This window comes from Polypterus senegalus, chromosome 6 (assembly GCF_016835505.1).
Source record: "Polypterus senegalus isolate Bchr_013 chromosome 6, ASM1683550v1, whole genome shotgun sequence".
NCBI classification, from domain to species: domain Eukaryota; kingdom Metazoa; phylum Chordata; class Cladistia; order Polypteriformes; family Polypteridae; genus Polypterus; species Polypterus senegalus.
Genome location: NC_053159.1, coordinates 111,282,909 through 111,300,127, shown reverse-complemented (window position 1 = coordinate 111,300,127; position 17,219 = coordinate 111,282,909). Strand labels below are relative to the sequence as shown.

The window sequence follows — 17,219 nt, the reverse complement described above, 5'->3', positions numbered from 1 at the left end:
GTGGAACTCGCCATCACATTTCATTAAACTGCATAATTAACTGTATGGCTTTATTTACTTATTAATTTTCTGATAGTGGGCATATCAAGCACATAAGCAACGAACAGGGACATTTTAAAAGAGGTCAGCCCCAGCATGTGAATATTTATTTATTTATTTATTTATTTTAAAAGCCACACATTCCCAATAACCAGTAAAAAGTAACGAAAAAAACAATAACCCTTCTATTCTAGAATGAAAATCTCCAAATCTGTGTTTTTCAATACAATTAAATTTGTAAATATTCCTTTGAGAGATCATTGACCTTGACAAAAGATTTTTTCCCCCCAAGCAAACATTTAAAAAACAAAAAAAAACCAAAAAAAACTTAAATATGATACTGTATCTTACAGTCCAAGTGTTCCATGCAATTTCTTTTTTCTGTACAGTTGAGCAGATCAGTAGTAAATATCAAAGCTATACATTCCCACAAGGCCGGTGACCCTAGAGGATGAATTAGAGGAATTCAGCAGAAGAGAACAAGAGCAGTTTGCAGTCATTTACTGTAATGGAGGAAAAAATGCAATCAGACAGCAAGATTAATTACACAGAAACGCTCAATTCATCCAAAGTCTTTTTCTCTGTGATCCACAAAGCTGACCGTTTATATCGAGGTGGCTAATTACGGCATTTTCAGAAGATAGCAAAACTATACTTGGCTTCACATACTGACGGAGATTTGTTTGTAATTACACAAACAGTTTTGTTTTTTTAATCAGGTTGGAAATGCCTGAAAGTCTGTAATCCAGCTGCAGGAGATTATTTGTGAGCATTCCACCTTTTTACATTATACAGCATTTCTTATTTAAAAAAAAAAATTCAAGAAGGATTTCAATGAGTTTTTATAACTGGCTCTTACTTCGTTTACTGGGATGCTTTTATTAGCCTACATCTCTCAATTTCTTCAATATGTATAATAAATACTTCATAAATTCCTAATTGCCACATGTAAATGTAGAGGCACAATCTGAATTAGGAGATGTCACTCACCAGAAGCTGCATATGTGCACAAGCCAATCAGTGAAACGATTTACTGTTGATTTTGACACAAAGTGCATGTGGCGTTCAGGAATTAACACGACTGAATCTCTCGATCTGAAAAACATCATCTACTCTGAGAAAAGCCAGGGAGTACGCCACGCTGAGAATGGCTGAACTGGCAGCAGTCATCACAGCATTTGGAGAAACTTTGATGCCAGACTATGACTAGTGCTCACCTAGACATTTATGAAATTAAAGAAAAAAATGTTTCACTTTCTTGTATACTTTATATACAAAATTGCTGATATTTTGTTTAATATATACAGAACTTTCATTTTCTAAAATGCTTCCTGTATTTTATAGTCAACTTGTACTAACTGCCCACATGCCGGCCAATCAGCTATTATAAAGATATTAAAGAATGAATATTTTTCTTGTTTCCCCTAAACTAGCAAATGGTAAAGACCAATATGATCATTTTATTTGAAAAAAAAAAAAAATCTTAATTTATATTGCCTTCCTATCTATCCAATGTAATAAATAATATATCCATATAATCCAATTTAAGGTGTGAGTGGTTGGGGCCTGTCAGAAACTGTCAGGACCATTCAACCTTGCCCAGGAAAAGACTGAATATTTGCATTACTGGTAACAATCTGTAGAGAAAAGCCAAGCAAGTGACACCTTTTATTGGCTAACTAAAAAGATTACAATATGCAAGCAAATATACATCTTGCCTGAAGAACTTGCCTTGAAAGCTTGCATACTGTAATCTTTTTAGTTAGCCAACAAAAGGTGTCACTTGCTTGGCTTTTCTCTACATTCATAATGGCTAACACGGTACAACACCCTAGTCGTAAAGATCTGTAAACTCTTTAAGATCTGTAAAAACCGTTCTTTAAAAAGTAGCCAATTTACAAAACTCAGGAAATGAGGAGGAGGGCAAAGCTGTATTTCCCTCTTGGGACAACACCATTGAAATGGCCTGGCTTGACGCATGAAATCTGATTCAGCTTGCGTGTGGGTGAATCTAATTGGCTGTTTTTTTTTACAAACATTAAGTCTTGGAATGTTAATGAAAGTAGAGAATAAAAGATCTGAGCCGAAGCGATGACAACGATTACAACTCGTTATAACATTCAATTGTCCAAACATTGGAATGGCAAGACATGACTAAAAAACAGTTAAACAGCTCCAATTAACATAACATTCGAACTCTTATCACTTTAAAAATAGCATTCCCATTCAAAAATGGAAACCTTTAAAAGCATTTAATAATTTTCCCTTTGACCATCTTTATCATGTAAAAATATGCATCCGTTTAATGTTTTCAGGCAAAAAAAAAAAAAATGATAAAATTTGTTTTACTATATAAAAGTTTAAGTTTTATGTTTCACTGATCCTGAAACCGGAACGGATTTTTGTGGAATTATGCTGGCATCATGTGGCTGAAAGAGGTACTGCATTGTGTAAGCAAAGCAAAGCGAACAAAAAGAAACAGCAGACTTCATGGTGAAATGTATCCTTCTGTAACAACAATCTGAGTTCTTGGATTTACCCAAACCAGGCACGTCTGTCTGCAATGTTTAAATAAAAATAATAATTTTTGTAACTTCTGATGCTTAATGAAATAAAACCTGTAGATCTTTGGGATGTGTTAGGGAGCCGGAGGACCTGTAGAAGGACTCACCAGACAGTCACCAGGCTGGGGACCTGAGCGGAGGACTCGCCCGCTCCTAGATGGCACTCATAACTAGTAAGGTTACCAGTTTACAGTCACTCTATTCTCCTTAGATTACATTTTAAAACCTCTATGTATGTTTCTGCTCAAGGTTTTGGACCAAAATTTTTTTGAGTTTATATTATCCTGAAGACCAAAATGAGGCTGTCAACAGAAATGATTCTCCATTATTAGTGACTTTTGCCTAGGACGTGCATGCAAACAAATCAGCATCTTTGGCCGTATGGTTGAACAATAATTAACGCTCACCATGTCTACTGCTTGTGCATTGCCTGCTCTCCTGAAACGCCAAGTCAGGCAATCGACATGCAAGCTACAGCTGCCATTCTGAACCAAAATGAAACAAAAACCTTCTTCCAAAGCTGGGTTTTTACATTCCTTTTGGTGATGTGCTTCTCATCTTGAGTTTACTGGGACAAACTGATATTAACGGAGAGGCACAACGTCACCAAAGTGTCATGCCTTGTGGAATCTGAAAGCACCAAAAACAAATAAAAAAAAAAAAAAGGCCACAATCTTTTTAGGCAACCACGTGAAAAGAAAGTGCTCTGTTGACTGTGGTCCATTAACAATGAATACAAATGGTAGCATGGCAACAGGCTTGTGCATGTTCAGCCCTTTATAAAGTTCCCTTTAATAATAACATCCTTTTACAGGTCAAAGTGTATTAAACAATAAAATGTCAGGATCAAGTTTTAACCATTGGCATACATAGGTCACAGCAGGAATGGCAAACATTGTCTGGAAAAAACTTAGGAAGGACACAGATTCCAAAACTGAAGCCAGACCATCTTGCAAGAGATCACTGGAGGGTTAATAAGCTTCTTTTTGTTGTTTTTTTTTTTTTTATCCCCCCCGCAATGCCACATTTAAGTAAGCAGGTATTCCCACAGCTCCCCATAATATATTTCACTTCGTTTTCTTCAAAAAGATTTTGAACAAACTTGCAACTGGAACACAAAGAGAGGCAAGAAGACGAGTTTTCAGTCCCCCGCCAGCAGCCGAGGGAACCAAACCAAAGCAGAGCGAGCCACACTGAAGGCAGACATGATTTTTTAGGCAGATTTCTATCTAACTCATTACGGCCTCTTTCCCTGTCCTGTAATCTCCCATCTGAAATTTCTGTGCTCCATGATGTTGGCCCAAAAAAAATGGATTTTCTGTTAGTGAGTCTGTCTCCCAATGCACAGCCTCTCGCTCTCGGCCCTCACTCTTGTCTACACTCTGGTCCAGTTATTGCACTAATATGTACAGAAAAAAAAGCTACAAGTCATCAGTAAATTGTGCAGTCCGTCTGTTATCCATCGATGCATGATCTAATGCATGCAGGTCTTGCTGGCTGTTACGGGTGGTCGATCAAGCAAGACGTCAGCTTTATTATCAAGTAATGGTTCACATGGTCAGAACTTCAGCTGCCTCCTCCGGATGTACTTCTTATCTTCTTCTTCTACACAGAAAGAAACACAGAATAAAAAGGAGCAGTGAACAGACACGGTCAAAAGAAATGCAGTGTGCATCCGTGGGAAAAGCAACACACCCCAGGCCTCATTAAATGGGCATGCACTGAAGACAGAAGAAACATAATCAGTATCATCATTACAACCGCTTGAGAAAGTAGGAGCTGAATGGGAAAGCATGTCTGTGGCAAAGTCAGCCCTTTAAAACTGAGAATGAGATGTGTAAGAAATGGCCCGTCTCACCAGTATGGCAGATGGGGCATTTGCAGATTGGCCGGATGGGGAGCAGGTGATGAAGCAGTTTAGCTCTATAATGGCTACCAGATTCTGAGAAGCTGTGGCATACTGTTCTATTATTTCGAATTCACTACTTAGTTATTAGTGCTTTAGGCTAATTCCCAGTTCTAAAATGGCTCCATATGATTGTGGATGTGTGCATGAAGGGGTCCTGTAATGGTTTGGATTCTGCCTTATGCTTGATGTGTGAATGATGGCTCATCAGACCACTACACAGAGGTACACTAGATGATGCATTTTTGTGCATTGGCCTTGGACACAAGAAGTTTCCAAAAGCTGCCCTACCATACATTCCTGCTTTGGAGAACTTATGACAAACAGTTTGTGCTGAGAATTGGGCGCAGAGCAGCTGGTTCAGCTAGCCAGTGTAGTAGCCATCCATCACTGTTGGTGAGCTTTCATTTATTTGTCCATGTTTGGCATGCACTGTCCTTTATGAGACAGTTCTCCATGATACACCAAATACAGTTATTTTGTAGTTTTATGACCAATTTAGCATCTTGTTAGTTGCTTCATGTTCCTTTGAAAAATCATAAATCATCAGACGTTCTTTACACAGTTGCTGCTACACCCTCTTAACGGGCAATCAACCTAATATGAATTACCTTTGTCATTGTCTAACCTGCTTAAACCAGAACAGGATCGTGGGGGTTCGAGATGGAGCCTTTCCAGCCAGCATAGGGTGTAAGGCAGGAATAAAAGCCACTCCATCTTATAGTGAACACACACACACACACACACACACACACCAGGGCCAACTTAGCATCCCCAGTTCACCTAAACTGGATGTCTTTGGACAGTGGGAGGAAATAAGAGTACCTAAAGGAAACCACCACAGACACGAGAAAGGACATGCAAACTCCACACAGGCAGGGCTAAGGACACGAACCCTGGTCTCCTTACTGCAAAGCAGCAGCACTACCATTGCACCACTGTGCCATCCATACCTTTGTGATTGTGATTTAGTTATTTCAAAGTTTAACTCTTTTCCAATATGTTCTTTGCATTATTTTGTCCATGCCTATGTCTATTTATTACTTACTTAATTTACTTATTCATTTTCTAGACACATTCATTCAACCTTGGCAGCAAGGTAGGCAGTGTCGTGAAGTTGCTAATAAACAGAGCCTTTATGCCAGAGGCTGACTCTGACCCAACATTTGAACCTACCAAGCCATTTATCAACGCCATGATCCAATTGCTTATAGATATAGATATTAGGGCTGGGAATCGATTAAAAAAATTAATCACATAAATATATGGAATTAATTGCGAGTAATTGCATTTAACATTAAAAAATGTAATTAGAAAATTAATACAAAATCACAAAGTGAATACAAACTAAATCATAAATTAATTTGAATTTTAAAATATTAATAGCATAGGTTAAACTTAAACAATAACCTTAAACCTAAACTTTTAACAAAATACTACTTGAGGAAGTACAACCAGAATTTGGATGCCTTTCTAAAAGGCAAATTCAAAAGAAGGCAATAAGAAAACCAGGCCAATGTATTAATTATAAAATTGGAATAGTAAATGAGACAAAGAGGTATCAAAAATGAAATGATCCAAACGACTGTTCACTTTGAATGCACTGCTGAAGACTGATTTAATTGTCCTGTCCCTTTGGACAGTTTAGCACATGTATAGAGTTAATGCTTTTGTGGTTGGTAGAATCGTAGTGTGCCTTGGGATTTTTTGGGTTACAAAGTGTGCCACCACAGAAAAAGAATTGCAAAACACTGCTCTACTTACACCATAGATCTCCGTAGCTGCTGTCTTCCTTTACAAACTGACACTGTGCATTACTTGGGTGGTTATGTTGTGTTCTTTGCAAAAATTAGCAAAGATACTGCAAACTGGAATAATGGGTATGGATAATCATTACACATGCATTTCGTAGAATTTTCCCATTATATTAATGGTACTCAGTACTGTAAGTTACCTGGAAGACCAGTGAGTTAGATATAGAAATACTAGAGACATATTTCAGTTTTAGTGCTACTGAAAGATAACTTATTTAGCACTTAACATAAACATGAAATAGAAAAAAGAGCATAATTTTTACCTTCACATCTTTTCTGTAGCATTGCCCTGCGCCTATGTCAGTATGTATAACTCAAGAAAATGAAAACCAGAGGTACGTATGGACATGTTGCGTATTGTTGTCAAATGTGTAATACAAAATGTTAAACCTTTAAATGAAAAGTATATTTCAGAAACTTTTTAAAGGTTAATATAAATACGGTACTGGATGTGTATGTAATTCTTTAGGTACACACTTTGCTTATATGCACTACTGTTTCGTAATGTTAAAAAAAAAAAAAATATGACACTGCCACTTTGACCAAAGCACTGCTTGAGGCATTTGCCTCTTTGCCAGCCCTGGAAGCGCTGAAATTTTAATGCATTAAACAGACCACATTAATCGCAAAAATGAACACATTAATGTTGCCAGGCCTAATTTTTATACATGTATATAAACATCTCTACTATTTATCTGTTTTTGTCAAGTTTCTTGACATGGTGCTCATTTAAAGGCATCATAAAAATAAAAGTTTTATGTTTGTATCATTTGTGTGTATATATATATATATATATAAATATAAATATTGTTGGAGATGAATGGGGATGGCGACCCAGCCGGGATGCCCAGTTGGACCGGAAGAGGGCTTACATCTTCCTCAGACCATGTAGGGGCAACCGCCCTGGTACCTATGGGGACCACAGGTACAGAGCTTTGAAGCTCAACCCTGTAGGGGCCCGTGGTCACCGCCAGGAGGTGCCCCTATGCCTTTAGAGCCCTGGACCTCAGCACTTCCGCCACACCCGGAAGTGCTGGGGTGAAAAGCAGCAGAAACACCTGGGGCCTCATGTATAAACGGTGCGTACACACAGAAATGTTTCGTAAGAACTTTTCCACGTTCAAATCGCGATGTGTAAAACCTACACTTGGCGTAAAGCCACGCACTTTTCCACGGTACCTCATGCCTTGTCGTACGCAAGTTCTCCGCTTCGGTTTTGCAGACTGGCGGCACCCAGCGCCAAAGCAATGCTACTGTTCCTGTGTGATTACTCATTATTTTCATGACGCGGCTTTATAAATACACAGAAACTAACCGCATATTGTTTATTAGTGTAATGCATCTGATTGTAATTAACTTGTAAGAATATAATGGTCCAGGGAACAGCCATAGTATTTCAAATACCATAACTGCTTTAGTGTTGTTACTCTCTTCTTCTTCTTCTTCTTCTTCTTCTTCTTCTTCTTCTTCTTCTTCTTCTTCTTCTTCTTCTTCTTCTTCTTCTTCTTCTTCTTCTTCTTCTTCTTCTTCTTCTTCTTCTTCTTCTTCTTCTTCTTCTTCTTCTTCTTCTTCTTCTTCTTCTTCTTCTTCTTCTTCTTCTTCTTCTTCTTCTTCTTCTTCTTCTTCTGTTAGGAGTTGCCACAGCGGATCATCTTTTTTCTTATTTCTCTCACTGCACCACTCGGAGTATTTATAACACTGTATCTGAGTGTGAATCACAGCAGCAGCTGATTGGAAAGAGAATTATCGGTATACGGCATTAAGCACACGCTGTCTCAGCCACTGTAAAACGTTTTAAAGCCTTTCCTGTACGGACCTCGCGGTTCAGAAACAGTTTAATCCCAAGAACTTTCAACACACTCAATCAATTGCTCCTTGTAGAACTGTTTGTACTTATAAATACAATCACCCCACTGTAAACTTGCACTATAGTAATAATATCGCACAACCTGAGCCACTTTATAAAGCGCGTATTTACATATGATGACGATATCATTTTTAAGGTGAAATGCAGCAAAATATGTTTGTTAAATTATACAGATAAAACCTTAACTTCATTTAAATAATCTATATTCTTCACTGGGAGTGTCGTTAAGGATGGAATAATTAAACATGTACTACGAAGATATTTCAATGTTCTTTAAACGTTTTGAAGAATTGGCGCTAAGCTTACAGATGGCTTAACGTCTATTACAGAGCTGATTGTATGGCAATCGGTTACTTGGGGAAAGAAAAGCACTGACTGCAGTGACGGCTACGCCAATATATATTGAATATAAAACAGAAAGAGAAAATAACAACACAGCAAAAAACGCAGCGTCAATTTTTGGTTCAAAAGTTAAATGATTGTGTCATGAGCACAAGGCGGCTATGCAGTGTCTACAACGGACGTGGCCATCCACCGTGCATGACACTGGTGGGTGAAGGAGCCACCGATTCTTCCTCTGCCCAGTGCCACCACAAGCCTAGAGCCGCCCCTGAGTACTGCTGCAATAAATTATTTCATCGAAGTGAAACACATGTTTAATAACGTGCTTTAACTCCTATTATCATAAAAATGATATCACGTATACATCTCAGTATTTTAGTTATTCAGAGAGAGCTGTAATATCACGAATGTAATGGATTCTGTGTCCAGTCAGAGGAAGAGAGCCGGTTTAAGAAGCAAGTAGTAATTCACACACATAGAGCACATAGAAGATCAAATACAAAACAAAGCATTTAACGTGCTACTTTAATTACGATGTGATTTGAGAAACTGGTTAATTAAATATTTTTAAAATGAAGTTTATGATGTTCTACTTTAATGACAAAATAAACTACGTGATTAAAGTGGAAATGTCGAGATTGAAGTTGACATTTCGTGCTTTTTCCCCACCGTGTGCCTTTTTTTCTCTGTACCCTAATAAGCTTTCATATGACACTCAGACAGTGGGCTACAACTGTCCTTTTCACAGCGACTTTGATATGTGACTTCTTTTTTATTTCCGGCACTGTGCGGCTTTGTGAAAGTGAGCTTTCATGTTTCTCCAACACGCTATGTCACTCGATCAACTTTATTTTGTTGATTATACCACGGTTTATTTGAACAAATAGTATGTTTTTCCTTTGCCTCCACTTGGTATTCGCTGAAATTCTTATATTTTCCCCGTGCTTTTCCCATTGTCTTTTCACAGAAGGCTGAGCTTAAGGGCGATTTATATTGATTTGCATATTCAAAGAGGCGTAATTCTGGGAGGAGTTGGGGCGTTACATAATGCGCGTGCACGAGCGTTAGTTTTCACGCTGATCGGGATTTATGTAGCAGAAGAACGTGGAAGTTGGAGTACGCACAGATTCCTGCATCTGGATTTTTCTGTGCGTAAGCACATTTCGGCTTTTGTGCTTACGCCATGTTATAGTGCGAATTCTACGCACGGCGTTATACATGAGGCTTATACTTCCGGGGATGTAGCCGGCACTGCCACCACACTGGGGCATGTCGGTGGAAGATTGCCGGGAAACACCTGGAGCACATCCGGGTGATTATAAGACGGGCCGCCTCCCTCCATACAATGGCTCAGGTGGAAGAGGACTGAAGAAGAGAAAGGCATTGTTGAGGGCCTGGACTGAGGGTGATTTGTGCTGCGGCACTGGGTTGTGTGTGTCACTGATCTGTACATAGTGTATAGTAAGCGTGTTGTGGTGCTTAAAAACATGTATGCCTGTCTGTGTCTGGGCTGCACCCACTATATATATATCTATACTAATAAAAGGCAAAGCCCTCACTGACTCACTCACTCACTGACTCATCACTAATTTTCCAACTTCCCGTGTAGGTAGAAGGCTGAAATTTGGCAGGCTCATTCCTTACAGCTTACTTACAAAAGTTGGGCAGGTTTCATTTAGAAATTCTACGCGTAATGGTCATAACTGGAACCTATTTTTTCGTCCATATACTATAATAGACTTCTGCTCGATGCCCGTGGGAAGTGGAGTTACGCCTCCCACGTAATTTAGTGCCTGCCCATATAAGGCCGTCCGTCAGCGGCAATCCAATAGAAACACTGCCGCTAAATATTCACGGGTGAAAGACTGTGCTTATGCAGAGGAAGATGAGATGGTCAGGGTGGTGTTTGGCACAAACTCAGCGAAACTGCGAGAGAAACTTTTAAGTGCCGGGTCTTAGCTAACCTTAAATACAGCCGTGGACATCGCACGAGATGGCACCAGCACAGCTGGGAACCTTCGATGCATGTACACCGAGCGGCTCACATGAAATGACGCAGTGCACAGACAAAAAGCAACAGTTCCAAAGAGTGCTGAACAAAAACCGAATTACACAATTGAGAAGGAAGCAAAAAAATATGAAGCGTGTGATACATACAAGCATATTCATAAGTGCAGCTACTGCGGAAACAAAGCACATGGTGGAAAAAGTCAATGTACCGCTAAAGGAAGACAGTGTAAAAAAAACCCGTGCATGCAGTGTGTCACGTCTCAGATAAAGAGGAAGGCAAGCTGTTTATTGATGCAGTAAGAAACGAATCGATGAATGAAACCTGTTATCTTTACAACGATTGACAAACACGGAATGTAACTTGAACACAACACATCCTACAAATACGAACCTGATTGAAAGAAATAATGATAATCAAATCCTTGATGACAGCAACACTCAATAACACTCACAATACAATTACTGTAAATTGACAATCATATTACGTTATTTTTAAAATGTTCCCTTTTCTTTTTCATAACTTCTTTAACACACTACTTCTCCACTGCGAAACGCGGATATTTAGATATATATATATATATATATATATACCCCGATCTACATACTCTCAAATAGACAAGCTACACGCCGTGGCACAATTGTAGAGGCTTCACCTCTAGCGCCGACATCCGAGGTTCGATTCCCGAGAGGGGGTGCACGGAGTATGTACACGCACTTCCCGATTAATTTTACCCTTGCATCCCCTTGGTTTGAGATGTATGAAAAAATATGCGGTTAACGCAGAATCATGTTACGTTATTTTTAAAATGTTTCCTTTTCTTAGCACAAGCACAGCTGAGAAGCTTCGATGCATGTACTTCATAACGCGTAAAAAATAACGCATTTAATCACACTTTCAATTCCAAGCAAAGGGGAACTTTTGTCAATGCATGATTTCCTGGAACATCGATTAGATTGATGCACATATCAGAGCTACAAAAATGTTAGAGTCGGAATAAAACTACCCGAGCGAAGCCTTGATAAAAGCATGGTTTTGTGCACACTGAAAAGCAAGCAAAATTAGATGCATTACAGAAAGCGGACTTTGTGGCTCTTACTGGGGATCATTGGACTTCCGTGACCGTTAGTAATTCTAATTACATCTAATTACAAAATGTTCAATGATCACACTGTTTTAGCCTAATATACAAAATAATTTTGGCTGAGGTTACTCAGAGTTTAAAGGTGAAGCTGGTCAAATTACCTTTTATGTTTCTGCCTTATTTTTTAAGAAGAAAAACTGCACTTTATGTTGAAATTTTTGTTATTATTATTTAAAGACAATACCATTCTGAAAATGTACTTAAAGAACTTAAAATACCACTTTATTTTTAAGTTTGCCCAATTTTAGCCAGGGATGATATTTTTGATTCTGTTTTGAATTGAAATGCAGTTTAAAAGCATTTTTTTTCAGAAATTAAAAGAGCTTGGGTTTACAATATTCATGTCCATGTCTATTATTTGATTCTGTCGCCCACTAAAACCCTTTTAAATAAAAAAAAAACATTTGCGATTTGGGGCAAATTTTCATGTGTGATTACATACAATTAATCAAGATTAATTATTACACAGCCTCTAATTAATTACAGTAGATTCATTTTTTTAGTCGTGTCCCACCCCTAATATATATATGTAGATATATATATATGTAGATTTGTATATATGGATATATATATATATGTGTGTGTATATGTGTGTGTAAACCTGTCTGATAATTTTCTGGTTGGTTAAGCAGCTGAGGTCGTTGTTAATCACTTTCAGCTGTATTGGTGGTCATGGACTTAACGTGGCAACAATTAGAAAACCCTCAAAACAGGACTGGTTTTACATGTGGATGTCATTTCAAGTTTCTCCCTCTTGATCTTTTTTGGCTGGTTTTCCACTCGTGCTAGTTTTGGCTTGAGTAATTATCTCTACTGGCAGTATGAGGCGATTCCTCAACCCTACAGAAGTTGCACAGGTTGTCCAACTTCTCCAGGATGGCACATCCACACGTGCTGCAGCAAGAAGGTTTAATGTGTCTCCCAGCACAATCTCCAGAACATGGAGGAGATTTCAGGAGACTGGCTGTTATTCTCGGAGAGCTGGACAGGGCCGTAGAAGGTCCTCAACCCATCAGCAGGACCGATACCTGCTCCTTTGTGCAAGGCGGAACAGGCTGAGCACTGCTCGTGCCCTACAGAATGACCTCCAGAGGGCCACTAGTGTGAATGTCTCTACCCAAACAATCAGGAACAGACTTCATGAAGATGGCCTGAGGGCCCGGCGTCCTGTAGTGGGCCCTGTGCTCACTGCCCAGCACCGTGGAGCTCGACTGGCATTTGCTCAAGAACACCAGAATTGGCAAGTCCACCACTGGCGCCCTGTACTTTTTACAGACGAGAGCAGGTTCACCCTGAGCAGCTGTGATAGACGTGAAAGAGTCTGGAGAAGACAAGGAGAATGATATGCTGCCTGCAACGTCGTTCAACATGACAGGTTTGGTGGTGGGTCAGTGGGTCTGGGGAGGCATATCCATGGAGGGACGCACAGACATCTACTGAGTAGGAAATGGTGCTCTTACTGCCATAAGGTATCGAGATGAAATCCTTGAACCCATTGTCAGACCCTACGCTGGTGCAGTAGGTCCTGGTTTCCTCCTAATGCACGACAATGCCCGGCCTCATGTGGCAAGAGTATGCAGGCAGTACCTGGAGGATGAAGGAATTGAAACAATTGAATGGCCTTCACGATCCCCTGACTTAAACCCAATAGAACATCTGTGGGACATTATGTTTCGGTCCATTAGGCGCCGCCAGGTTGCTCCTCAGACTGTACAACAGCTCAGGGATGCCCTCATACAGATCTGGGAGGAAATGCCACAAGACACCATCCGTCGTCTCATTAGGAGCATGCCCCGACGTTGTCAAGCATGCATACAAGCTCGTGGGGGCCACACAAGATACTGAAAAACATTTTGAGTAGCAGAAATTAAGTTTTTGAAAAAATGGACTAGCCTGCCACATCTTCATTTCACTCTGATTTTAGGGTGTCTACACAATTGAGCCCTCTGTAGGCAGAAAACTTTTATTTCCATTAAAAGACTTGGCATCCTTTTGTTCCTAAGACATTGCCCTGTCGTTATTTGTATAGATATCCAACTTCATATTGAGATCTGATGTATCTAATGTGTTTCTTTAAAGTGTTCCCAACGCTAACTGAATCCAACTTACGTACATATATACGTCCATAGCCTGCAACTCAGTCACCGTGTGAGGCGGCGTTGGGTCCCCCATCCCAACACCTCCCACGTTGTTGGCTGCCTGCCTATATAAGGCCGTCCGTCTCTCCAGTCTCTATATTCCCTTCCTTGCTTCGCCACGGGATTCACATCTCCCTGCTGATAACTACAGCCTTTTTATTTAATCCACGGCTTCTCCGCTGTTTTATTGTTCATTTATTACAATTATAGTTATTGTGTAGGTATTTTAGACTTACTTTACATTGTTCAGGTACCCATTTCCTTTATCATTCCAACCGCATTCCCCATTAACATGTCTATCGAGGTGATCACCATCGATCAAAGAACTGTCACTTACCGAGTGGTTTCCATGCCCGGAGATGACACCTACCTTTTCCATTCTCTGTGTTACATATTGCACAGCCATATCAGGCTCACTCTTGATATCCGGAGGAACATTGTGTCTTAGGTATTGAATGACTGGGACATATTCAAGGTGTGGACTGATGACGGTACAGGAGATAATTATACTACACAGGAGCACTATAAGAGTGAAATGCTTAAGCCCTTCACCTATGGTTCTGCATGTGAGTTGATGGCTGCCGCTGAATTGTTCGGTTGTCGCTTTCAAGTGTACCGAAATGGCCAAATATTTTACACCTTTCGACAACCGCCAATGCCTCTTAAACATCTTAGATTGACAGGTGACGATTTCAGTAGTGGACACTTTGATGTTTATGAATGTGTAAACTCTCAAAAGCTGGATTTGAAGTTATCGATGAAACCGGTTGTATGCTTACAACGCTTGACAGATGCCGAATGTCACTTCAACACAAGTCCTACAAATACTGTTGTAATTGAAACAAACCATGAAACTCAACCCGATTATGACAGCAGCAATCCAAGCTGTGACATTTGAGACAAGATTACTGTTCACATGGCCAACTGTACATTACATGCTCAAGAGTAAGCTCAGCGCACAGCTTGGTCATATTACAACCGGAGGGCTGAACTCACAATGTGGTATACAAAGAGATCCTTAACAAATAATTATTGGTATATTTTCCCTCAGTTTAAAAAGGTTTAATTTTCATCTTAATAAACATTTTAAGGCAGTTCTTCGCCGCTGCGAAGCACGGGTATTTTGCTAGTATGTTTATATATATATATATATATATATATATATATATATATATATATATATATATATATATATATATATATATATATACACACTGTGACAGATGGCCAGGACACCCCATTGACACCTGGTCCGGCCAAATTTCCATGGGCTACACACTTCTTCCCCCAAAATGCTTGGTGGCAGCCCCCCTGGGTTGCATCAGGGGCCACAGGCATGGAACTTTGGAACTCAGTCTTGTTGGGCTTCGTGGCCAATGCCAGGGGGAGCTGCATGGCTTAACGAGCCTGTGTGGGCTGGAATGCACCCACACTCAGAAGTGCAGCCTGAATTAGGTTGTCACCTAAAGCACTTCTAGGTGGGCTATAAAAGGAGCCAACAGCCACCACTTCAGGCACCAGAGTCGGGAGGAGGACAAATCTGCCTGGGAGGAGTGGAGAAAGAGGAGTAATTTTTTGGTGTTTTTGTTTGGTGTGTTTTGGGACTGTGCTGCAGCTGAGGGACATGGGGAAGACGTGATCTCTCAGCGGAAGAAAAATAACATCTTTATTTTCATTTTCACCTGTGCCTCCAGTGTCAGTCTATGTCGGGTCGGCACCAACCAAGCGCAACTGCCATTATATATATATATAAATATATATATATATATATTTATATACTGTATATACTGTATATATATATATATATATATATATTTATATATATACATACACAGACACACAAATATATATATATATATACACACACACACACACACATATATACACACATATACAGACACATACAGTATATATATACATACACACACACACATATACATATACATATATATATATATATATACACATACACACACACGTGACAATTTAATTCCTAGAATGGCCACATAGTGTCATCCATGTGCCTCGAATCTTGACAGGTGAACAGAACCAGCAGTGACAGTCAAGTTGGGACTGATTATTGTGCAAATGATCACATGGTTAACAGGGTTATTATGGGTGACGAGACATGCTGTTTCCAGTATGAACTAGAAAGAAAACTGCAAAACATGCAGTATAAAATGCAGAATTCACCGAAACTGAAAAAACACACAAGCATGGTCTTCAAGTGTGAGCATGACATCCATGCTTTTTTTAGTCACTGCCATTTCTGTTCATCTGCCAAGACTCAAGGAACACTGCTTGGCCGTTCTGGGAATTGAACTGTTGCATTTGTGTGTGTGTGTTTACTTACTTTATATATTATATAAATATATAAATAAACACACACATATACTTGTGTGTATATACTGTACCCTATAAAATGTTTTAATGTGTAAGTAAAAAAAAAAAAATGGGCGTTACAATCCTGTAACACTGTTTCACAGATTATTTCTATCTTCCAAGGGAAAATATAAGTTAATTCAACAGTCTTCTAGTATATATCCATGACTTTTAAACAAATTTGTTAAGTCTTTTTCCCCAATTGTAATAACATTTAATGCTAAAAGAACATCCTATGATTTCTGTTAACTTAGCAGTCATTGTAAACAAGTCCTTTTTTCTTATCAATAATTTAGTAATTAAAAAACAATAATATACATATATAAAGAATACATTGCACTTCATGATTGCTTTTTAATTATATTTTCTTGCTCATTACCTTATTCTAGTTAAGACTGGTAAAATAAATCTCAAATGTATTTAATGAATTTAAGAAGCACACCTATTTATTACACTAAAATATATTGTAAATTAAAACACTCCTAACATAAGACAGCCAGGAGAAAGGACATGACACTGTACTGTACTGTAAATATGACATTAAATGGTTACTTACTACACTTTAGTTTAGAATGTTCTAACATTATCTTCTTCAGCCTGCTGGTGCAAGCCTCAATACCAGTTGTACTATTAGAAGTGTTAATGAGGGTGAGGAAAACTGCTGACTTTATTGCTATGCTATTGTTGTTTATGCCCGTTACTCTGTTAGTGTCAGTGACAAAGACCATAGAGGAGATCACAGCACCTTATGAAAACTAAGACCCCTTTTAATGAAGAACTGTTTGTCACGACAAACAATATTCCCATCAACCGAGGAGGAAGACCAACAGGATGATAGAAAAGATACCTGTACTTAATATGAGTCAGGCAGAGAGGTGGTAAACAATCAGCTTGGCATTTGGGGAGAGATTCTCTTCATTTTTCTAAATGTTGCTTATTTGTATCTTTTTACTAGTGAAGAAGAGATTTATACTAGTGGTGGCAGGGAAAAAACGGATAAATAAATAATGGATTT

At 39.0% G+C, this 17,219-nt stretch overlaps 1 protein-coding gene across 2 annotated transcripts in view; it reads right to left on the bottom strand.

The window, feature by feature from the left end:
- atp2a3 (ATPase sarcoplasmic/endoplasmic reticulum Ca2+ transporting 3) overlaps positions 1 to 17,219 on the bottom strand; it is a 352,313-nt gene that overhangs the window by 46,748 nt on the left and 288,346 nt on the right. Inside the window, exon 21 of one of the 2 annotated variants that reach the window (XM_039756779.1) lies at positions 3,347 to 4,208. The exons of the other annotated variant lie outside the window; for it this stretch is intronic. Within the exon in view, the coding sequence (XP_039612713.1) occupies positions 4,162 to 4,208 (47 nt within the window). The 3' untranslated portion in view covers positions 3,347 to 4,161. Of the gene's footprint in view, positions 1 to 3,346; positions 4,209 to 17,219 lie in introns of those variants that run through there. 2 annotated transcript variants of the gene reach the window in all.